The sequence below is a fragment of the Schistocerca nitens genome, chromosome 1 (genome assembly GCF_023898315.1).
Source record: "Schistocerca nitens isolate TAMUIC-IGC-003100 chromosome 1, iqSchNite1.1, whole genome shotgun sequence".
Classification (NCBI taxonomy): Eukaryota; Metazoa; Arthropoda; class Insecta; order Orthoptera; family Acrididae; genus Schistocerca; species Schistocerca nitens.
In genome coordinates, this window is record NC_064614.1 from 1201836652 (window position 1) to 1201861486 (window position 24835).

The 24835-nt window shown below is 42.4% G+C and overlaps 1 protein-coding gene across 3 annotated transcripts in view; it reads right to left on the bottom strand.

Moving 5' to 3' along the window:
• The window catches only part of LOC126201088 (exocyst complex component 6B), a 155271-nt gene that overhangs the window by 107200 nt on the left and 23236 nt on the right, over positions 1-24835 (bottom strand). For all 3 annotated transcript variants that reach the window (XM_049936762.1, XM_049936760.1, XM_049936761.1), the window contains exon 3: positions 10204-10388. In XM_049936762.1, the coding sequence (XP_049792719.1) occupies positions 10204-10388 (185 nt within the window). The remainder of the gene's footprint in view (positions 1-10203; positions 10389-24835) is intronic.

Consider the following 24835-nt stretch of genomic DNA (forward strand, 5'->3'; position numbering starts at 1 on the left):
GGTCACTACCGCACAGGTCATCATGTACTCTCCAGTCGATAGATGGGAGAAATCCTGGGCTGCAAAACAATAAATCCATGGCCAAGTAACTACCATGAGCCAAACTGAAATGTGTGGCAGCCCCAGTATTTAAGAGGCTGAGGTCGAGTTGGGACAGTAAATTTTCGACATCTCTACCACGGCCTGTAAGCATGGTGCCACCCCACAACGGGTTATGGGCATTACAATCTCCCAAAAGTAGGAAAGGTTTAGGGAGTTCATCAATCAGTGCAGCCAATATGTTCAAGGGTACCGCACCATATGGAGGGATATATACGTTGCAGACGGTTATTTCCTGCGTCATCCGTATTCTAACAGCCACAGCTTCAAGAGGAGTTTGAAGGAGCACAGGTTCACCACATAACGAGTTCAGGACATAAACGCAAACTCCACCTGACACACTATTATACTCGCTATGCTTCTTGTAATATCCCCTGTAGCCATGATGGGCAAGGGTCCGCAATGCCAGGAACCAGGTTTCCTGGAGGGCAATGCAGAAATCAGGTGTAAAGCTTAACAGTTGACATAGCTCAGCTAGGTGGTGGAAAAAACTGAAACAATTCCACTGGAGGATGATGTGATCATGAGACTGGGGAGGCATGAAACACTCAATGAGCCAGTCTACACCTCAGGGTCACCTGCTGTCACTGACTTATTTCCTGAACACGCTACATCCATTGTGTCTGAGGGTCTGGTGAGATCTAGGTCCTCAGCGGATGCCAGAATCTTCACCTCAGACGTGGAGGTCATAGGCAGCGGTGGAGTGGATGCCACCCCAATTCCCTTAGTCTTGGGGGTCTTTTTTCTGGATTTCTCTCGTTGATCTTAGCGTTTCTCTGGCTGGGAGGGCTTCACTGTTTCGATCTCCAGGGCTGAGGATGATTGCGAAGCCCTATGACCAGCTGCTTTATGGCACTTCATCCACTGGCGGGTGTCATCTTTCCCACTAGTAGAAACCTGGGAAGGGAGTGACCCAAGGGACCCCTTCCGACTGAGAGGAGCCGAAGAAGATTATGCTTCTCTGTCTGAGAAGTAGGGACTGGTGTCCCCAATGGTTGGGGGGACAGTGTTCCCGAAGTATGTGGTGCGGGAGCAACAGGGAGGGAAGTTCCCCCCACCATCAAGGGGGGAGGTGTAGTCTTCCAGCTTCGAGAGCCAACTGGATCTCGCGGAACTGATGGGGTTACAACAGTCCTCGTAGCGGCGGCATAAGAAGAGGTCATAGTCACAGGATGTAGGTGCTCAAATGTCCTCTTAAGCCTCAGTGTAGGTCAGTCGGTCCAGGATCTTTTATTCCATGATTTTCCTCTCTTTCTGTAAAATCCTGCAGTCTGGAAGGCTAGGTGATTGATGCTCTCCGCAGCTGACACTGATGGAAGGTGGGGCACATGGAGTATTGGGATGGGATGGATGTCCACAATCTTGACATGTGATGTTGGAAGTACAGTGGGAAGACATATGGCCAAACTTCCAGCACTTAAAGCATCACATTGGGGGAGGGATATATGGTTTGACATCACAGCAATAGACCATCACCTTGACCTTCTCGGGTAATGTGTCACCCTTGAAGGCCAAGATGAATGCACCGGTGGCAACCTGATCATCCCTCGGATCCCGATGGATGCGCGGGATGAAATGAGCTCCTCGTCACCCTAAGTTGGCGCGCAGTTCGTTGTCAGATTGCAAAAGAAGGTCCCTGTGAAATATAATACCCTGGACCATATTTAAGCCCTTATGGGATGTGATTGTGATGGAAACACCCCCAGCTTGTCACAAGCAAGTAATGCCCATGACTGGGCAGAGGATGCCGTATTTATTAAGACTGACCCTGACCGCATTTTGGACAAGCCCACCACCTCCCAAAACTTTCCTCTAAATGCTCTACAAAAAACTGAGTCTTCATTGAGAAAGGAGTCTCCATCAGATCTCGTACATACGAGGTACCAGGGAGAATAAGGTTCACTGCTATCCTTAGCCTGGCGTTCCTCCCATTGCGTAGGCAGGGAGGGGAACGATTTAGGATCATACTTCCTTGCATTGTACTGAGACTTTGAATGCTTAGAGACTGCTGGCATTTGACCACCAGCAAGTGATGACATGGTACGCTTTATTGCGCGTCATCCGCCCTGATGCCACCTACTCAGACCAGGGGCCCTCCCCATGGGCGCCATCTAGCTACAGGAAAGACCACCAGGCAGGATGGCCATTGCCGGGAGTCCTGATGCCCCATGGTGACGGGCATCTACTCCTTGGCATACATGGGGAGTTAGCGGCACAGGCATCAGCAGATTGATCCCTGTGTTGGCAGGGGGCTACAACCAACAGGGTACATGTCGGTCCCACCACAATGGACTGGCTACCATGCTGGATATGAGATGCAAAGAATTCCATGGTCATTGTCGGCGCAGAAAACGCCACTGTATAGTGGGTGGAGGAAAATGCACTCAGGAAGGTGTCCTCACCCAAGAGATGGAAGATGAGTGGGACTGCAATGTGACAACAAGAAAGTGGGCTCAAGATCTCAATGCACAATGGACACGATGCGCCATGTAAGGTGCCCTTTCCCAATTGGCTCGCTCTTCAGGAAAATTTTGAAAAATGAAGGTCAAACCATATAGGGGACCATCAGATAAAGCCCAAAAGGTGTGAGACTCCTTTTAGTAGCTTCTTAAGGCAGGCAGGAATACCTCAGGCCTATTCTAACCCCCAGGACTGCAGGGGGATGTGTAGATATGGATGAGTATGTAGTGTAGGTTCGGTGGACAGTGGAGTACCCACTATTCTTCCCACCCCTCCCACAGTGATATTACACCATCCAACGAGCCCATGTAATTTATTTGCCCATCCCTACACAATCCCTGCTCCCAACCCCTTACCTCATGGCTCATACCCCTGTAATAGATCTAGATGCAAGACCAGTCTCATAAATCCTCCTGCCACTATCTACTCCAGTTAGGTCACAAACATCACCTATCAAAGGTAGGGCTACATGTGTAATTAGTCACATAATCTACAAGCTAAGCTGCAACCACTGTGCTGCATTCTATGTGGGCATGACAACCATCAAGCTGTCTGTCTGCATGAATGGCTACTGACAAACTGTGGCCAAGAAACAAGGGGATCACCCTGTTGCTGAGCACGCTGCCTGACACAACATTCTTCATTTCAATGACTGCTTCACAGCCCGTGCCATATGGATCCTTCCCACCAACACCAGCTTTTCTGAACTGCACAGGTGGGAACTCTCCCTGCAATATATCCTATGTTCCCGTAACCCTCCTGGCCTCAACCTTCTTTAGTCATTTTTCTGACCCATCCAGCCCCTTCCCTAGTCCCATTCCAGCACTACGAAGTTCTCATTCCACCAACGCACCCAGTCTTTTTAGTTCTCGCCTTTAACACTGCCCCCCTTTCCCACCTCTTCCCTGCCCTCCATCTAACCTCCCGACTGCACCTAGCTGCCCTACCCTCTCTCCACCTTGTCCTTGAGTGCTCCTCAGCAGCACTTCACTTTCCCCTACCCTGCTATCCCTCTCCCACCCCGAGGCAGCCTCCTTCTTACCCCCTCCCAGTTGCCAGTCCCATCACGCACTGCTGCTGTTGCTCGCAGTGTGGCCGTAACTGCCAGAAGCTGCAGTCATGTGTGTGTGTGTGTGTGTGTGTGTGTGTGTGTGTGTGTGCGGGGGCACGCGCTTGGACATAATCTATTTTCGACAAAGGCCTTGTTGGCCAAAAGCTTATATTGCAACAGTCTTTTTGTTGTGCCTAACGATGACTCGGCATCTCCACTATATGGCGAATAGCATCTTTCCTTTTCACAATACTGATACATTTGTTTTGCTTTGAAATTAGGAATTGAACAAGGGACAATTATTACAATGAGTTTTTTTTCAGTTATTTTATTGTTTACTTTCTTGCACATGTCCTTCTGATCCTTGACCTAGAAGGCACTTCCAAGCTGTAATGTCCAAAGATCAGGCAAGCCTCCACAGCAGGTGATGACGTACAACTGCCATCACACCTTGCTGATGTCTGGAGCTGGTGGTTTTCATACAAGTACAGACACAATGTTCAATCATGTCCAAATGTGTTTGATCAGGTTTAGATCTGGTAAGTTGGGCAGCCAGCACATAAACTGAAACTCACCACTGTTTTCTGCCAACCACTCCATCATATTCCTGGCATTGTGACATGGTGCATTATCTTGTTGAAAACATGATCGTTATGAAGGGTTGTAGGAGGTCCGCAACCAGTGTACAATACCCTTTGACCATCACGGTTCCTTGCACCAACTCCACTGGACCCATGGATGCCCATGGGAATGCTCCCTAGAGCATAATGGAGCCACCACCAGCTTGTCTCCATCTCGCAGTACAATGTCTAGGAGCTGTTCCTCTGGAAGACAACGGATTCACACACTTCCATTGGCATGATGAAAAAGGTGTCGAGATTCATCACATCATGCAATGCTCTGCCACTGTGCCAATATACAGTGCCAATGGTCACATGCCCATTTCAGTCTTAGTTGTGATGTTAACATTGGCACTTGCATGGGTTGTTGGCTGTGGAGGCCCTCCATTACGAGCGTTCAGTGCACTTTGTGTTCAGACACAGTTGTACCCTGCCCAACATTAAAGTCTGATGTTTGTTCTGCTACAGTTCGCTGCCTATCCTGTCTTACCACCCTCTGATGGTCGAGATCTGTACTGAGGGGTGGTCTGCCCAGGGCTCGGTTTCATTAGGTGTTGAAGACATTCACCACAACACTCTTTGAACACCTGACAAGGGTGCAGTTTCTGAAATGCTCATGCCGAGCCTCTGGGCCTTCACAATCTACCCTCGTCAAACTCAGATAGATCGTGCACCTTCCCCATTCTACACACTGACAGCATGCTCACTGATATCACTTGCAGGTGTGTCTGGCTAGCACTGCTTTCACCTGGATGGGTTTATATCAATAGTAGGTCAGTGGTCATAATGATCTGGCTAATCAGTGTATGTTAAGGTTATTAGGTAGTCTGTAATTTTAAGAAGTGAACTATGAGGTGAAATATCTGTATGTACATTTAAACAATTGTATTTCGCCTATGGAGAAAGTATGTCATGTAAATGCATGAATACCTTTGAAATTTTTAAAGTACATTTCAGCTCTTTAGTGTGCTTAAACATATTTATAAGGTCAAAATGGTGGATTCATCATTCTTTGTTTATGTACAATGTCACTTAAACTCAAATATACATATTTCTGTATGTTTCTCAGTGAAGAAATATATGGTAGCATACATGTTGAACTATTATACATTAAATCAAACAATGGAAAATCCAGGAAGGAATGTAACAATATTAGAGAAGGAGAGTTGTCACTCACCATGTAGTGGTGATGCTGAGTCGCAGATTAAGGTCTTTGTTGAAAATACACACACACACACACACACACACACACACACACACACACACACACAAAAATGCAACTTGCACACACACACGACTGCAGTCATACTTGTGTACTAAACAATAATTTGTAAAAATAGACTCTTTCTACCTTCAGTGATACATTCACATAAGGAGCTAAGGAACTCAAAATAAACAAATCAATAAATAGTAACTTTGACAGCCTCAATAATCACAACAGTCCCACTATTGTGCAAACTGATGGCAAAATTGCATAGAAACAAGTTCAGTCTGGCAGCACAGATGAAAAATGCAGGAAGTGGATGAAAATCAAGATAATATGAAGACTAAGAAGGTTCTTTTTTGTAGGATACTAGTACATGGAGGAGACTGTCAAATCTGGTCAAGATTTGTTCTTGTGGTAAGTCACTGCTATTTTTAGCTTCACGCTGTGTTCAATGCATTACTTGAGACTTAAATGTTTTGTATCACTAATGTGACAGTTTTGCCACTTTTTAAGGAATATAAAAAAGTCATGAATGGAGTATCCTATTAATCATTTACATTTATGGGCTTAAAAATTACTCAGAGGAGCAGTGTTCACTCCAAAGAGCGACTGATGCAATGTGCCCTGATCCATTGCATTGCACAGCATATGGATGGCATTTGAATGTTTCAAGAAAGGTGTTATTCACATTATTAATTGGAGAAATCATTTAATGTTGCTTAAAGAAAGGTGTTATTCACATTGTTAATTGGAGAAATCATTTAACTGAACAGGAATAGTATTTGTAATCCCAGTGATTCTGGGTGTGATATTAATCTCTCTTTTTAAAATTAAGATCTTCTAAAGTCAGAAGTGTTAATTAAATACTTAAGCAGTTTAAAGGCAAACATAACTTCACCATGTGAACAAAATGGACAGTTTAAGAATCATTCTACAGGGTGCAGCAACATAACTTCCTGATTTCAAAATGCAGTTACACCCATTTTATGAAACAGAATTTATTTAATTCTTTGATAAGGTAAGTATGTATACAGTTTTGTTTTACATAGTTTTGATAAATGTATCAGATAGGTGGAGCCCCCATTGCCCATACACTGAATAAGCCAATTTCTGATGTTTCTCATGACCCTTACTACCTGGTACTGGGATAGTTTACATAAATAGGAGATTTTTTTAAAAAAACTGCAAAGAGTCAAATTTGGGGAGTGGGATAGCAACTCCAAACTGCCCATTACTGAGATGAGGTACACCGGGAAGTGTTCCCTTACAACAGCCATTGATGACTTTGAAGTGTGAGCCGTTGCTCCATCCTGCTGGGACCTAATGTACCCAAGTCCAGTTCATCGGGTTGTGGAAAAAATTCCTCCAACATGTTCACACACTGATCTGAATTCACTGGCACTGTAACCCCATATTCTTAAAAAAAACAACATGCACCAATGACCATCCACAAGTTGTTAACTGCACTGGTGGAAGAATGGAACTCCCTGCAACAAGAACTCCTTACCAACCACGTGGCCAGCATGGGAACATGGTGCAAAGCAGGAACTGCTGTCTGAGGCTGCATTTCCCCATTAAGAACAATGTCCCACCTTTTTAATGTCCAAGGGACCTTCATAAATCATGGTAGACTTCTGCGTAAAATGGTTCAAATGGCTCTGAGCACTATGGGACTTAACTTCTGAGGTCATCAGTCCCCTAGAACTTAGAACTACTTAAACCTAACCAACCTAGGGACATAACACACATCCATGCCCGAGGCAGGATTCGAACCTGCGACCGTAGCGGTCGCGCGGTTCCAGACTGTAGCGCCTAGAACCGCTCGGCCACCTTGGCCAGCACTTCAGCGTAATTATTATCTTTCAATAAAAGTGGAATTCTTCTTTGGCTCGTTGCACTTTTTTTTAATTATCTTTTTATTATACAGTATAAGTTTCCCCCCCCCCCCCCCCCCAAGTTATGTTACTTGGCAGTGACAGATAATTTGAAAGTTACTTTTGTCCTTAAGTTTTGCACACCTTTGTATGATGTTTGCTGATGACATTTCTCCACAGTAAGCAATTTAGTCCTTCATACTACAAGGGCACAATCTACACTACTAAAAAAAACTGTGTTTTCAATCTAAGTTACGATTACAAAACTTCCTTCCCTTTCTTATTCTACTATGGAAGCCACTTGTTACTATAGTATATTCAATGTTGTTAAAGCATAATTTGGAAGTATATACTTTTATTACCAATACCATAGGGCCAATGCTGTTTCTTTGACAATGGAACAAAGAAAAAAAACATTAATTAAAGATATTTCAATAATATTTCTATTGTTTCATCAATTAAAATGGCTTCTTTAGTGAATAGTTCTCCATACTTTACTGGTTTGGAAGTTATCATACAACTTCTATTAATTAAATATCTGTATGGTACAGTTGGTATTTACCAAATTACAAGTCAAAATGTCCAGGGTTTGATCCCAGAACAAGAACCCATGAATTTTGTGTCACTCATCTCTTCTTTCACTACTGACATTGATTTGTTACTGTGCAAAGTGCAAAATTGCACCTTAATTTGGAGTCCCATCATAATGACTGGCTAAGGCGGTTCAAAGGTTGAAGGATGGGAATGGCGTACCACCAGCAACACAACCACGGCTAGTAAAGCACTGTAGTGTTGAAACCAACCTTTGAGTTGCGGACAATTTTGCTTACTTCAATTAAATATCTATATGTGTGTAGATCATTGAACAATGAAAAGTCCAGGATGGAATAACAACAATATAATGAAAAAGATAGATTGCTATATCTACATAAGTACTCCGCAAACCACCATATGGTGCACAGCAGAGGGTACCTAGTACCACTACTAGTTATTTCCTCTCCTGTTCCACTCACAAATAAAGCGAGCAAAAAATGATTGTCTAAAAGCCTTCGTACAAGATTCATGGCCCTTATGCAAAACGTACATTGTCAACAGTTGAATCGTTCTGCAGTTGGCCTCAAATGTCAGTTTTCTAAATTTCCGCAACAGTGCATTGCACAAAGAGTATTCCCATTTGAGTTCACAAAGCATCTGCGTAATACTTGTGTGCTGATCGAACCTATCAGTAACAAATTTAGTAGCTTGTCTCTGAAATGCTTTGATGTCTTGCTTTAATCTGACCTGGTGGGGATCCCATACACTCAAGCAGCACCGAAGAATGGGTCGCACTAGCATTCTATACGCTGTCTACTTTACGGATAAACTACACTTTCCGAAAATTCTCCAAATAAAATTAAATCGAGCATTCACCTTTCCTACAACCAACCTGATGTGCTCATTCCATTTCATACTGCTTTGCAATGTTACACATATATATTTAATCAAAGTGATTGTCAAGCTGTACCATACTAATGTTGTATTCAAATGTTACAGGGCTATTTTTCCTAGTCATCAGCATTAACTTAGATTTTTCTACATTTACAGCAAGCTGTCATTCATCAAACCAAATAGAACTTTTGTCTAAGTCATCTTGTATATTCCTAAAGTCACTCAATGATGACACCTTCTTGTACAACAAAGCATCAGCAGCCAACAGCCATAAATTGCTGCTGACCCTGTTCATCAGGCCATCTATGTATAAAAATAATAAAAGTGGTCCTACCACACTTCCCTTGGGCACTCCTGATGATATCCTTGTCTTTGATGAATACTCGCCATCAAGGACCACATACTGGGTTCTATTACTTAAGAAGTCTTTGATCAACTCACATATTTGGGAACTTAGACCGTAGGCTCGTACCTTCGTCAACAATTATCAACACTGTATAAAGGAGATACTGAGTCACAGATAGACATAACGAAAGGACTGCTATACATTTTAGCTTTCAACCAAATGGATTTCTTCTGACCATATTATGAAAAGGACAGAGTGCTACTTACTATACAGAGGAAACGTTGAGTCAGAGACAGACACAACCAGGAGACTGTTATACATGTGAGCCTTCAGCCAAAAGGCCTTTTCATGAAGTAAAATACACACACACACACACACACACACACACACACACACACACACACACACACACACAAAACCACTGTCACTGGTGACCGAGGAAAGCCTCAGTGGCCAGCAACAGAGGTCATGTGTGTGGGTTGTGCTTGCATCAATGTGTGTGTGTGTGTGTGTGTGTGTGTGTGTGTTTGCTTTATACATTATGAGAAGGCCTTTTGGCCGAAAGCTCACATTTATACCAGTCTTATTGTTGTGCCTGTCTGTAACTAAAAATCTCCCCTACATGATGAGTAGCAGTCTATCCTTTTCATAATACTATCATTCTTCCATTCTGGATTTTTCATTTTTGATTTAGCTGTTCTACTGAAGCAGAAAACAGTGGCCAAAGATAGTGGCCATGTGTGTGAATGTTGTGCTTGTGTGTGTTTTGTTACTTCAGAACAAGGCCTTCTGGGCAAAAACTAAATTGTATAGCACTCTTTTTGTTGTGCCTGTGTGGGACTCAGACTCACACACACTCTCACACTCACACTCACTCTCTCTCTCTCTCTCTCTCTCACACACACACACACACACACAAGTAATCCTTGCATGAAATTTCTAGAATATCTATTTTACTTCAGGCAGATGAAAACAGCAAAAGGCACAAAAATATGTGTGTAGTAATTAACAGCCAGCAGCAAACCAGTGACAAATTCACTCCATTATCAGCTTTCCATTTCAATTAAAAATGTCTTCATTCACAAACTGCTTCTTACATGTTATTTTAAAGCACTTACCTCTTCTCCTTCATTTTCTTTTGGAGTTCTGAATATGCACTTAAAACAGGCAGGCACAGAGAGAGATTTTCTATGGCTGCCGCAATGTTACTTTCAACTTTCCTAGCTTTCACTAGTTCTTCTCCTTTCTCAACTATATTCTTTGCTGATTCTTGGAGGTCTTTGTCCAATTGCTCAACTTCACTCTAAATGAATAAATGAAGAAAACATTAGAAATAGACAACAAAAGCATTAACTATAAAAGAGTTTAATGCTCAGTTCTCTGAGTTGTGATTTTCAGTTATTGAAACAGAACAAAATTTTAAAAAGGTGTCAAAAAATGCAAAATAATGTTCTCCGCACATTTAGGATTAATTTCCAGGAGTTCCAGCACTTTCAGTTTTCTTTCTGCTGAGGAGAACAATGTAGAACTTGATAGATCTACAAAATGAAGGAAGTTAAACAACATCTTTTGTAACAAAATTTATCTTTGTGTATGCTACCATGTAAAGACAAGCTGTTGTTTAACTCTGTTACCAAAAGTTCTGAAAGATTCTTGACCGATTTACTACTTTCATACCATATTCTAATAAACATTTGGCTGGAAGTAGGCTATAGATTTTTAATACAAACAAACACAAACACACACACAAAATTCAAGCTTTCGCAACAAACTGTTGCCTCATCAGGAAAGAGGGAAGGAGAGGGAAAGACGAAAGGATGTGGGTTTTAAGGGAGAGGGTAAGGAGTCATTCCAATCCCGGGAGCGGAAAGACTTACCTTAGGGGGAAAAAAGGACGGGTATACACTCACACACACACACATGTCCATCCACACATATACAGACACAAGCAGACATCTCACAAGCAGACAAAATATGTCTGCTTGTGTCTGTATATGTGTGGATGGACATGTGTGTGTGTGCGCGAGTGTTTTCCTTGACGTTGACCTCCACCTGTCCAATGGCCAGCTGCACATGTCCGTCCACATAAAACCCACCAACAAGCAACAGTACCTCCATTATGACAGCTGCCACCCATTCCACGTCAAACGGTCCCTTCCCTAAAGCCTAGGTCTTCATGGCAAACGAATCTGCTCCAGTCCGGAATCCCTGAACCATTACACCAACAACCTGAAAACAGCTTTCGCATCCCGCAACTACCCTCCCGACCTGGTACAGAAGCAAATAACCAGAGCCACTTCCTCATCTCCTCAAACCCAGAACCTCCCACAGAAGAACCCCAAAAGTGCCCCACTTGTGACAGGATACTTTCCGGGACTGGATCAGACTCTGAATGTGGCTCTCCAGCAGGGATACGACTTCCTCAAATCCTGCCCTGAAATGAGATCCACCCTTCATGAAATCGTCCCCACTCCACCAAGAGTGTCTTTCCGCCATCCACCTAACCTTCGTAACCTCTTAGTTCATCCCTATGAAATCCCCAAACCACCGTCCCTACCCTCTGGCTCCTACCCTTGTAACCGCCCCCGGTGTAAAACCTGTCCCATGCACCCTCCCACCACCACCTACTCCAGTCCTGTAACCCGGAGGGCGTACACGATCAAAGGCAGAGCCACGTGTGAAAGCACCCACGTGATTTACCAACTGACCTGCCTACACTGTGAAGCTTTCTATGCGGGAATGACCAGCAACAAACTGTCCATTCGCATGAATGGACACAGGAAGACAGTGTTTGTTGGTAATGAGGATCACCCTGTGGCTAAACATGCCTTGGTGCACGGCCAGCACATCTTGGCACAGTGTTACACCGTCTGGGTTATCTGGATACTTCCCACTAACACCAACCTGTCAGAACTCCGGAGATGGGAACTTGCCCTTCAGTATATCCTCTCTTCCCGTTATCCGCCAGGCCTCAATCTCCGCTAATTTCAATTTGCCGCCGCTCATACCTCACCTGTCTTTCAACAACATCTTTGCCTCTGTACTTCCGCCTCGACTGACATCTCTGCCCAAACTCTTTGCCTTTACAAATGTCTGCTTGTGTCTGTGTATGTGCGGATGGATATGTGTGTGTGTGTGTGTGCGCGCGAATGTATACCTGTCCTTTTTTCCCCCTAAGGTAAGTCTTTCCGCTCCCGGGATTGGAATGACTCCTTACCCTGTCCCTTAAAACCCACATCCTTTCGTCCTTCCCTCTCCTTCCCTCTTTCCTGATGAGGCAACAGTTTGTTGCGAAAGCTTGAATTTCGTGTGTATGTTTGTGTATCTATCGACCTGCCAGCACTTTCGTTCGGTAAGCCACATTTATATATATATATATATATATATATATATATATATATATATATATATATAAACTGTGACTTACCGAACGAAAGTGCTGGCAGGTCGATAGACACAAACACAAACATACACTCGAAATTCAAGCTTTCGCAACAAACTGTTGCCTCATCAGGAAAGAGGGAAGGAGAGGGAAAGACAAAAGGATGTGGGTTTTAAGGGAGCGGGTAAGGAGTCATTCCAATCCCGGGAGCAAAAACATTATAATTTTCCATCAGCACATACACAGACACAAGCAGACATTTGTAAAGGCAAAGAGTTTGGGCAGAGACGTCAGTCGAGGCGGAAGTACAGAGGCAAAGATGTTGTTGAAAGACAGGTGAGTAGAGGAAAAATGTTGTTACCAAATATCTCTAAACGTTCTAGACTGATTTACTTTGAATTTTTACACAATGTTTTAATAAACATTTTGACAGAAAGCATATGACACACACAAACACCCCCCGCCCCCCCCACACACACACACTTAAAACCATTAGACAAATTGTTTCTCTCGTATAACACACACACACACACACACACACACACACACACACACACACATTTAAAACCATTAGCCAAATTGTTTCTCTTGTATATATTCTTTTTCTTATATATAATCACTTTGTCGAAGAGAAGCTATGAGATTCGCTATAAATAAGGTTCAAATATTACCTCTATGATGTACACTTTTATATAAATTACCATTTATTCTACTTTAGCATAGGTTTTGCTAAAATCAGTAACACACTGAAAAGCTAAGTAAAAATAATTAAGGGAGACCCCTTGGCCCAAAACGACAATTAGCACTGTATATATACTGTAAGCAGCTAAGGGTGTTCATTTCATTGTACTTTCATTCTAACGAGCTGCGTGGTCACCGATGGTATACCATCTTAGTATATATATCCATCTTAGTACATATACCATCTTAGTATATATATAGTTAAGGCTCACCGGCCACTTGACCATCTTCTTCTTCTTCTGTGCGAATGCACAAACAGTGCCCGAACTCTTAAGGGAATCGGCAACGCGCCGCGAGTAATGAGTATAATGGGTGGGGGCACTACGAATGTAGTGCGGGACAATACGTTGAGAATGTGGGGTTCGCAGGAGGCGTGCCAGAGATGAATCCCTGCGGTCCCGCTATCCTCTGTGTCCTCAGTGGCTCAGATAGATTGAGCGTCTGCCATGTAAGCAGGACATCCCGGGTTCGGGTCCTGGTCGGGGCACACATTTTCATCTGTCCCCGTTGACGTATGTCAACGCCTGTAAGCAGCTAAGGGTGTTCATTTCATTGTAATTAGCACTGTGTCTGAAATGCATATACAGATATCTATATATGACATATGATCAAAAAGTAATGGGAATTTTTTAATTTTGCAGACTTTACGCATCCATCTTTCAAAAGTTTTTATCTTTTCAGTACATATGTTCCTGATGTATGTTTGCATTTTGGATTATGTAGTTTATTGTTGGCAGTCAAAATGGTTATACATGTTTTCACGTGCTTAGTGAACTTTAACTTTTTCAAAAGATCGATCAAAGATTTTGTATTAAATTTTGCTTCATAAAGGAAATAAAGCCCAGCACCGCATTCAAAATGTTGACTGTGGCTTTTGACAAATCTACTACGAGTAAGAAAAGGGTTTATGAGTGGTATAACATTTGAAACAGGGTCAAGAAGAAGTTGAAGACAATGACCGCAATGGACACTCCAGGACATCAGTTACTGATGACAATGAGGGAGAAGCAAAGAAAACAATTCGGTAAAATTACCAAATCACCATCATGATGATGCTGGAATATCCTTTGGCTTAAGCCAAGCAATTTTTTCATATGTTTTGGGCATGGAACATGTAGTAGCAAAGTTCGTTCTGAAATAGTTAAATTTCAGCCACAAATGATGTCACGTAGACCTCGATCAGCAATTACTGTATGAAGTCAACAATGATACAGAGCTTGCAAAGAAGGTTATAACAGGTGATGAAACATGAGTATACTGGCATGACATCAAAATCAAGGCCCAATAGTCTCAATGGAAAATGCCTGAAGAGTCATGACTGAAAAAAATTTGACAAGTTTGAATACATGTGAAGGTTCTTCTCGCTGTTTCCTTTGATTACAATGGGATAGTACATTGTGAGTTCCTGCCTTATGGTCAATAGTCAATAAGGAATACTACCTGCAAGTTATGCACAGTTTGCTTGAAACAATATGAAGAAAATGACCACAACTATGGCAAAACCACTTGTCAAAATTGCATCACAATAATACTCCCACTCACACCTCACTGCTCATTCATGATTGTTTGGCAAAAAACAAAACCATTATGTTGCCTCAGACACCATACTTGCCAGGTATGGTGCCCTGTGACTTCTTTATATTCCTGAAGCTGAAAAGAACCATGAGAAATGTCATTTTGCCAGCACTGGTGAGACAAAAACAGAATTGAGAAGGAGATTAACACTATAATGAAAAGTAAGTTCCTGAAGTGCTTCCAAGATTGGAAAAAGCGCTGGCACAAGTGCTTTACATCTGAGGAGGGATTGCTTTGAAGGGGACAAAATTGATGTTGATGAATAAATAAAGATTCTTTATGAAAAACAAAAACTCCCATTACTTTTAGATCACACATCTCATAACTTGTATCATACTGTATTTAATTGTAGTTGTGTTGGTTCAACAGGACACGGTATACTAACTAATCAAGGTTTTCAATTTTAAAGACACTGTTTTGTAAATTTACAGTGTAGGTCAAATTCTGCTGAATCCACATACATTTCCTTAAGGAATGGTGAGGTACAGTGAGATACACATGTACATTTCTAGCTCCCTTCCCCTGCTTCACATTATACAGTAAAATCAAACTACATTAATAGTGGAATTTTGAATGATAGTATGGCAAAGCTTGTCACGAGGCATTCAACTGTAAACAGTGTACTTATTGCTTGGCCAGTTGTGTTTGAAACAATGCCTGGTTTAACTTTCTTCATGAGCAGATGTACTTGTCTGCATTGTAACATTTTGAAAAATATTGATAAGGGGAAGTATTTACAGTAATAATTGGTAGCATTCAACCCTATATTATTCTAAATCGAGTGAATCAGAGAACAAGAGATACTGTCACTAATATTTATTGTGCTCTGCTTAATTCATGGTTGTTTGGAATAAACAGAAATATATCATAACTGTTCATACATGGTGAGACACTTAACTTTTTCATCTCAAATTACTTTTGTCACATTGAAGACATTTATAATCTGTTTTCACCTAGGATGAACAGGGACTAAGGGCTCATGATACAAACAGCAAATGTAATCTTAAAACTTCATTAATAACCAAAATACAGAAATTAACTTTGTTTTTATTATTGGAACTATGCTACTTTATTCCATGATTTTTTGTTAAATCTACAAGAAAGCTACCAGTATATTAATGAATTTGTCACATCAAGATCAGCTACTGTGATGGCAACAAACACTATAGTTCCATAAAAGAAAACAAAGTTAATGGATGCATCTCAGCTATTAATGAAGTTCTGAGAGCACATTGCTGTTTGTTTCATTAGCCCCTGCTAATGACCACATAACTGCTGCAGATTTCTGCATGCAGCTGTTTCAACATTATGCCACCTCATCTGGCCTCAGTTTGTTGCAGTACTACCACCCATTCGGCAACCTGCTTCATTACCAAAATCTGACACACCACTTTCACAATATGAGAGGGTAACTAGGTGAGACATGCTGAGCCACAACACATATAAAAAGCACCTAGTCAGCCATAAAAAATCATCAGGTCAGCAGCTGCAGTAGAGTGGGCTACCGCCGTGTGGTCTGCAGAAGCATCATCAATCAGTCACCGCCCACTGGTATAGAGATCAAGTTCAGTCAACACAATTCAGTGTGACTGTTTGCTGTATGGTACCCAATATGGCACCAATTGCATCAAAGGTCGAACTAGGACCCTACCAGCCGCAGACCCGCTTAGTGACTGCTGTCACAAGACACTGCCAGCCAAATGTTGGAAGCCAGAGTTCATTCAGCAGATGACATCACCTTCTCCAGAAGCTGCTGATGGGCAGGTTAGCACAACCTACTCACCAAGTGGCTGCAAAGTACTGCCATCTGAGCTGGCTGTCCAGCAAGAACACACAGCTCCCAAGCCACAGTGAGCTGTTTATACACTGTACCATTACCAAGGACTTTGGGTTCAACATTCACCCTGTCTACTGGACTTGGATTTGAAACACCACTGTATTTTACACAAGACCAGTAAGTGAGTCTGGCTGCAATATGAACACTGCTGAATTTGCTCCTGCTCCCTGGTAGTGAACCTACATGATCAGAGTGAGGCAACTGGAACAGTTGACCTGACAACCTGCTCCCCCACCATCCAACAGGGTCGACACAGCACAATGGTGCCTGTACCACAGCAGCTTGAAAATAGACTGTTATGAGTGCCATCCAAAGTGCAAAGAACACTTCTGCATACTGTCCAATCACTGGTTTCTGGTGTTCAGTGTGACGCGATCAGCTGCCGCATGTGGTTGTAAATTAGATCTCATCGCGTTGTAAGTGCAGAGATAGTTGTGACTGTGGCTGTGCTGATGGTGAATCCCATCAACTTTTATATGTGATATGTTATTCATTTTCAGCAGGGGGCAAATGTTAGGCCCTGTGACATTCACCAGACTTGTTACCATTTATGACTAAAGTGTAATGAATGCAGCCAATTTCCAAGCCATAACGGTTCAGAATGGAAGAAATGGTTCAGAATGGGAGAACAGTTTATCACAACAAAGAGAGATCAGGCCAACCCTCCATCATCACCACAGATGCGCTGAAACAGAAGGTGGATCACATCATTAGAGAGAAACCCTGATTCACAATTAGAGACATGTGAACAATGTCACAAAGTGTCTCATTCAATTGTGCACTTAGGGTACCACAAAATCCGTGCATGGTGGGTGCCACACATGCAGAGGATGATCTGAAAACAAGAAGAACGGGTGCTGCATTAATGATCTTGAAGTGTTGCAAAAGGATGGCAACACATTCATTGACCAGATGAATCATTGGTTCTTCTTAACATTTCCACAATGAAGCGACCGTGCAGGTACAGCTAAGTTAGGATGAGGTGGGATGTAGGCACATCTGGGTCTGTCAGGGAAATTCTCAAGAAAAATCCATAACCAGGTAACTTGCTGTTACTACTAGTTTATTGGTTCCAAATCTTACTGCTAGGTGATACAAAGGTGATGTGATCTGCTTCAACAGGATGCTGCTGCAGCCAGACTGAGAGGATGATGCCCAAGAAGAGAAACTAGGAAACATGTCTGGTTGAGAGAAGAGCTGATAAACAAGACAGTGACCCCTTGGTACAGGTGCACACTCACCAGCCTGCACTGCAACCCCTTGGTACCATGTTTAGACCTCTGATTGGAAGAGGGGCACCTCAATGTGTCCCTCTGACAGCAGTATCTTTGCAATACAGCAGTATCTTTGCAATAGCATCCCCTGCTCAGCAGTAGCCACTCCAGGAATGCTAGCCACGTGAACCAAGAGTGGGTAGGTGCATATCTACAAACATCCAGTGCTGCACCAGCCCAGTCCTAACCACTGTTCCCCCATAAGATGCAGTACCAGGGCCACATGAACGAAAATGAACTGAAACAAAACTTTTGAAAAATCCTTTAATCTCTCAATAATCCACTCAGCCTGACTGTTCACCACATACACTGCAGTATATGGAGTGGCATCATTCTCAGCCATTACAGAAGCCATGCAAGTTCAAACAGATTGTATCATCTCAGAAGCTGATGGCGTCTGTATTCTGCGAAAGTGAAGTGGTCCTACTTGCCAATTTTATGGCCTGCAACACAACACTCAATAGTGATGCATACTGTGCTACCCTTGAAAGTCTTCATCACGCCATCCATAACTACCAAGAAGACAAGCTTTCAAATGGAATTGTTCTGTTGCACAATAATGCAAGTCTGCATACTGCCTGGCAGAGAAAGACTTACTGCATGAGAAATTCTGGTGGGACGTGTTCAAGTGACCTCCCTACACTCCCAACATGGCAGCGTCAGACTTTTTCCCCTTTCCAAAACTGAAGGAGCTCCTTCCAGGTAAATGCTTCACAAATGATGAAGAGCTGGAGGATGCTGTCATGACCTGGTTGAATTGCCATGCAAACATATTGTTTGAAGAGGACATATGCCAAGTACAACTAGTGCCTTAATGTCAAAGGTGACAATGTGGAAAAATAGACAAAGTATGTGCCAAAACATGTATATTCAGTCTCTGAATTATTATTAAAGAATATCTTGGTATGGCAAAAACTTATTTACTTTCTGGATGGCCCTCAAAATTGTCTTTAATGGGTCAAAAGTACAAGGGTTGTTTCAATAAGTAATGCCCCACAAATTTTTAAAAAGCCATTAATATACACAGACAAATGTCCTTGTTAGTGCTTTACACTTGATGATTGTTCTGGGTGCTGGTGAAGTTTCAAATCATTCTGACAGATGGCAGACCCATAGTACTCACGTTACAAGCAGCGTGCTTTTATTGAATTCTTGTATGCAGAAAAAGAAACGATAAAGAACATCCATTAATGTTTGTGTGCAATATATGGTGATGCTGCAGTTGATAGGATTACAGTAGGGCGATGGGTAAAGGAAGTTGTAGCCTCAGGTAATGCAGAAACAGATCAGTCATGCTTGGGACGACCTGTTGCAGCCACTGCTCCAGACATGCTGAAACGTGCGGATGCCATTATTTGTGCCGATTGGTGCATCACAACTCGACAATTGGCTCTACAGTTGTCAGCGTTGGAAGTGGGTCTTCAATGATCGAGACTCTCGGATATTCAAGGAGGTGCTCACAATTCGTTCAATTAATGCTCACAGCAGACCACAAGATTCAAAGAACGGCCATTTCATCTGAATTGCTGGAGAATTTTGAAACCAATGGAGAGGCCTTTCTGTCATGGATTGTTACACAGGACAAAAGCTGGTTGCACCACTTTGCACCACAAATAAAAAGGCAGTCCATGGAGTGGTATCATCCTCATTCACCACAAAAGAAGAAATTCAAGACAACCCCCTCTGCTGGAAAAGTCAAGGTGACAATCTTCTGGGATTGTGATGGCGCCATTCTCGCGGATGTGATGCCAAGAGGGTCAACCATCAATTCATTGGCACACGCGAAGACTCTGTGTAAACTCAAGAACTATTTCCGACATGTTCTGTCGGACAAGAATCCAGCAGAAATCTTGCTCCAACATGATAATGCACACCCACACAAGCCTGAGAACCAGGGAACACATCGCCACATTGGGTTGAATGTCATTGCCTCATCCACCCTACAGTCCAGACCTGGTGCCCTCGGACTTCCATCTCTTTGGGGCACTTAAAGATTCTCTAGGGGAAACACACTTTGAAGATGATGAGAGTGTTAGTCATGCAGTGAAAATATGGCTATGCCTACAGGACAAGACATTTTACCAGCAGGGAATACATGTTCTTCCACAATGTTGGCGTACGGCCATAGAATGTGATGGAGACTACAAAGAAAAATTCTGACTCTTAACAATAAATATTTCTGAGAAAAATAAATTTGGGGCATTACTTACTAAATGACCCTCCTAATTTGAGACAAAAAATTAGGCACTTTTCTCAGTATTTCACCAGTTAAATCACATCCCCCATTATGCAAAATTATCTTCCCCCTCCACCAATTGATCACATCAGACCATCCAAGCCTGCCTATAGCACAAAAATGTGCACAATCAGTACTGAAGCTGGAAGGCAGAAAAATACTAGTTTGAATTTTACACATAATACTTTAGTAATGTGAAAAATGGTTACCATTGAGGACTGGCAGCCATCTTATAAAAGAAATAATAAATTACTTTTGAGCTGCATTAGTCACTATGCCCTTATCTTATGAGATGATATGCACACAGTAAGTACAAAATGAAAACCAGCACACAGGTGGCTGCAAGGACAGCATTTTTCTCCACATATTCATAGTGGTTGTGCAGCAACTCCACCAATTTTGGAAGAGAGAGACCTAGATGAAACCCTGTTACCTTTATAGTTACCATGCTATAGTTATCATGCTATGAATAGTTGTACAGTTCAGGCACAGAAATTATTATAAAGCCAACATGACTTTTTTAGCATTACAAAACTCACTTAACTTCTTGGATTCGATCATACACTTATTGGGAATATATCACAATGTGAGTGAATGATCCCTTTAAATTGTATTTCAAAGTCACCATTTTGTTGCAAATAATTGCTTCATATCATTCGGAAAGAATAATTTTCTGTTTCAAAAGCTATTTATATAGTGCAACGCCAGTACATATGCTCTGACTCAAAACAAATTAATGAGAATTTTGTAGATAGCCTGCTTTGGTCAGTGGTGATACACAGAGGCACTCTAAAACATGTGATCCATCCATTTAAAAAAGTGTTTGCAATAGTTTCAACAGTGATGTCAACCACAGGAAAAACTTCCAACCAAAAGGTGAAGTGGTCCATGGCAGTTTAGACAGTAGGTGTTTCCTTCATATGGTGGTATTGGTTGAACAGTATCTATGCGAGCATGTTCAAATCTTTAGGCAGGTGAAGTGCCAAAAGGTGCACTGACATGGTAGGGGATATTATCATCTTGACAGGCCACACACTGATGCACTAAACTTTACAGTCTCTGTCTATGTTCAGCCAGTTCACTCAGGCCAACATCCACTTAGGTGATCTCCGTTAAAGCATTGCAGTCATAGCTACATGAAGCAAGACAGGAAAGTGATCACAAGTGTAATCATTGGCCACTTCCCATGTAACAGCATTTGTGAGAGCAGAAGAATGTAGGTAGAGATTTATAATGGAGAATGACCCATTGGCTGTGCAGCAGTATGTCATTTCCCCAATATTAAGTATACAGATGTCCTCTACCACTAGCAGCCTCTCAATTACCAGACCTTTGGGCAAAAAGGGCCCTGGGGCACAGGTATGTACTGATGTCACCAAGTAACAGGAATGGGTGGGGAAATTTTGCACGAGATTAGTGCCATGCTGTAAAGGGATTCCTGTCGTGGTAGGTTGACAGAACATACTATAAGGCGAGATGGCATATATACTGCTACTGCAGCCCCTTGTAGCTCAGTGATGAGGGAATGTGAAAGTAGTGACATGTTCCATTGATGAACACAGCTATACCACCCTTTGCTTGGTTCATTGTTCACACAGGTTATCCTTGCTGTGAATACCACATAATAGTAACAAAGGATTACCCATGGCTCTTAACAGCATTCCCTGAAAACATACACATATAAGCTTTTCTTATACTAGCAGTTTTAGTTCATCTGAATGTGTCCTAGAACTGTTCACATTCCACAGAAGGATGGGAGTCATTTTAACCATTGTGTTCAACTCTTGCCAAATTCTGTAGCCTAGGATGGGAGTTAAAAATGTTGGGAGGAGGAGTAGATGGACTTGGTAGATTGTCTAAATGTATTTCCAGATCCATCACACATTCTTTCCTGTCAAATGTTAGTGAAGCACTACGTTTAAAGTGTTGACATAGTCTGGTCTGGTCTTCCAGTTCAATGGTTTCTCTTCCTGTGAGGAGTGTGGTTAAAACACAGATGTCAATGTCTCATGACAAGACTTCATTTTTGGGCAGGCAGTCATTTGCTTTCCCTTTGTATCCAATGCTTGTGGTTAGCCAAGTGAATAAATGTAGCAGCACCTCGAGATGCATCTACAATCACAGATGGATGTGCTAGCATTTGCACTGGCACTTTGCCTCAAAGCATCAGACTTGGCCACTGCTGTATGGACATAGATGTTCTAGCACCTATACTGGTGTCTGCATTGAGGCATCAGACTTACAAACTTATTGCTTCAAGATGGTAGAGAAAGAGATTGTGAATGTTCGATGCTGCATAGCCTTGAAGTTTTCTTTTCTTTTTCCTTTTTTTCCCCCCTCCAAGTTTGGTAACCATTTGATGTCCTGAAGTACCTGAATCTTCTGTTGCTGTACACAGACAGTACATTCCTTTGCCTACAATGCATCTGCATTGGAGTAGTTAACATAAAATGGTTGGGTCCACAGTCAGTCTGGATCATGAGCGTCTTCAACCACATCCTCCACAGGTTGACTTCCCTTTGAATGTAGGAACAGGGTGTCCAAATCTCTGGCACTGAAAGCAGTGCATCAGACTGAAGACATACGGACAGGTTCAAAGATGCTGCAGATGAAGTAGAGGTGAATATGAAAACATGTTTTTTCTGATTCACCACCCACTTGTTTCAACATGTTTCTCACATTAATTATACTTTTGCTTTGTCATTCTGCCAAAAATTCATTGGGGTCTAGATACATAAGGTCACTACTTGGTATGTTCCCTCTGCTGTAATTGAGGGTGTTACGCATTTCAACTGCTACACAATATTCCTCAAGTTTTGTGCTGTGCAGTAAGTTAGGTACTTGACTGAATGTCATTGTCTCTATTAGCAGGATACCATTCTGTAAACTTTTAATAGACTTACGAGCAACAGCAGATTCCTCCAAATTCTCTTGGTTATTGAACGGGGTTATCATCTTGAATGTGTCCACTTTCCTCTTGATAATAATGACGACATTATGATGCATCACCATTGTTCTGTTACTGTGATTCATCAGAAATAGATGTATCAATTGGGCTGTGCAACTGAGATCTCTTTATGGAGTGGGCGGGAAAACCATCCACACTGGGAGTTTCAAGTTTGTTGTTGTTGTGAGACATTTTGGTCCCATGAGATGTTAGGGAATCATTCATCCATTCACACAAAGATCCACTTGCCTAGGTAAGCCTTTTACAGCTTAGGTGTAGCAAATTAATTAATTAATTAATTTTATTTTTTTCTCACAGGTTTGCATCATCCTCAGGATCCAGGCACTTAAGCCAATATCCCCATTCCATAACACACAATTTTCCGTCACCACATCACACACTGGTTGATGAAGCATGCCCAGAGTTTATGGTTACAGAGGACTGGTGGCACTTACCAAACCCCAGCTCAGGAAACCTGGGAGCAGCAGACCCATACCCAGTCACAATGACTGAGCTCCCTGACATGCACACCATTTATTATGACATGGGGGCGACATGTGGCCTATTAAATACCACGGATGCAGCAAGCACTATCACCCAGTTTTTGAACACGATGCTGATATGGAATGCCTCATATGAATGACTCCTACCCCACAATCCCTCCCCCATGCTGCCCTATGCATCTTCCTTACCCCTACTGTGTATCCACACTATCTATCCCAGCTACACTGCTGCTCATATCAGATGCAGATTCAGTTGGGCCTTGGTGCCTGGAGACAGTGAGCGCGTGCACGCGTGTGTGTTTCCTATTTCTGAAGGACTTTGTTCAAAAGCTGAAATATTTCTAGCATTCTTTTTCATTGTGCCCATTTGCAACTCAGCACCACCTCTTTCTGGTGATTAGCAACCTATCCTTTGCACATTATTATTATTCCTTTCTGGACTTTCCACTGGGGAAAAATGTGTAACTTTCTCGAAACCCTGTAATTATCTCCCATCGTGTTGCATAGGTTCAAAATTTGGATCAAAGGTGCCTGAAACCTTTTTCCTTAATGGTGAAAAGCACGATGCCCTGCGATGGCACCCTTAAGCTCGGCGGGACTGCATGCAACGAGGTATTGACGCACGCAAAAAAAGGCCACAGCTCAGAAGTTTTTGTGAAATGTAAGGTGGGTTAATGATGCCACATTGGTAGCAAATTTCAGTACAACACTGCCCAGTGCCATTGTGGACGTGTCACATGATGGGAAGATTATCACCCCCCTTCCCTCTTAGCCATATTTCACCCCTTCTTTTGAAATCACACAGTTTTCTTTTGTGTAGCCATGGAAAACATTTCAGAAAGAACCACAACTCAGCATCGAAACAAAAAGCCCAGGGCATTGATGAAACCACCCTTTCTCTTGCGGCATTGATTCCCTCACTTTTCAGTCCAAAATGACAGCTTGTACGGCAATGAGCAACAGAACAATGTTCTCGACAATTGACACTGCTAACACCCCCTCCCCTCCCCTCCCTAGATCCCGAGATGATTCAACTCTGCTCTAAGGACACCATAGGACTGCAACCCCACTGAATGTTACCTGATCCCTTTAGAGTGTAGTATGACTGCAGTTTTAGGTGTACAGAGTCAAACCACTTGGGACCATTCAAAACCATTTGACAAAATCTGAATGTGATCCAAAGCAGCAAAGGATGTTTATGCTTTTTAGGCTGCCTGTGGCATGATCAAGGAGGGGAGCAACATTGACATGTGCA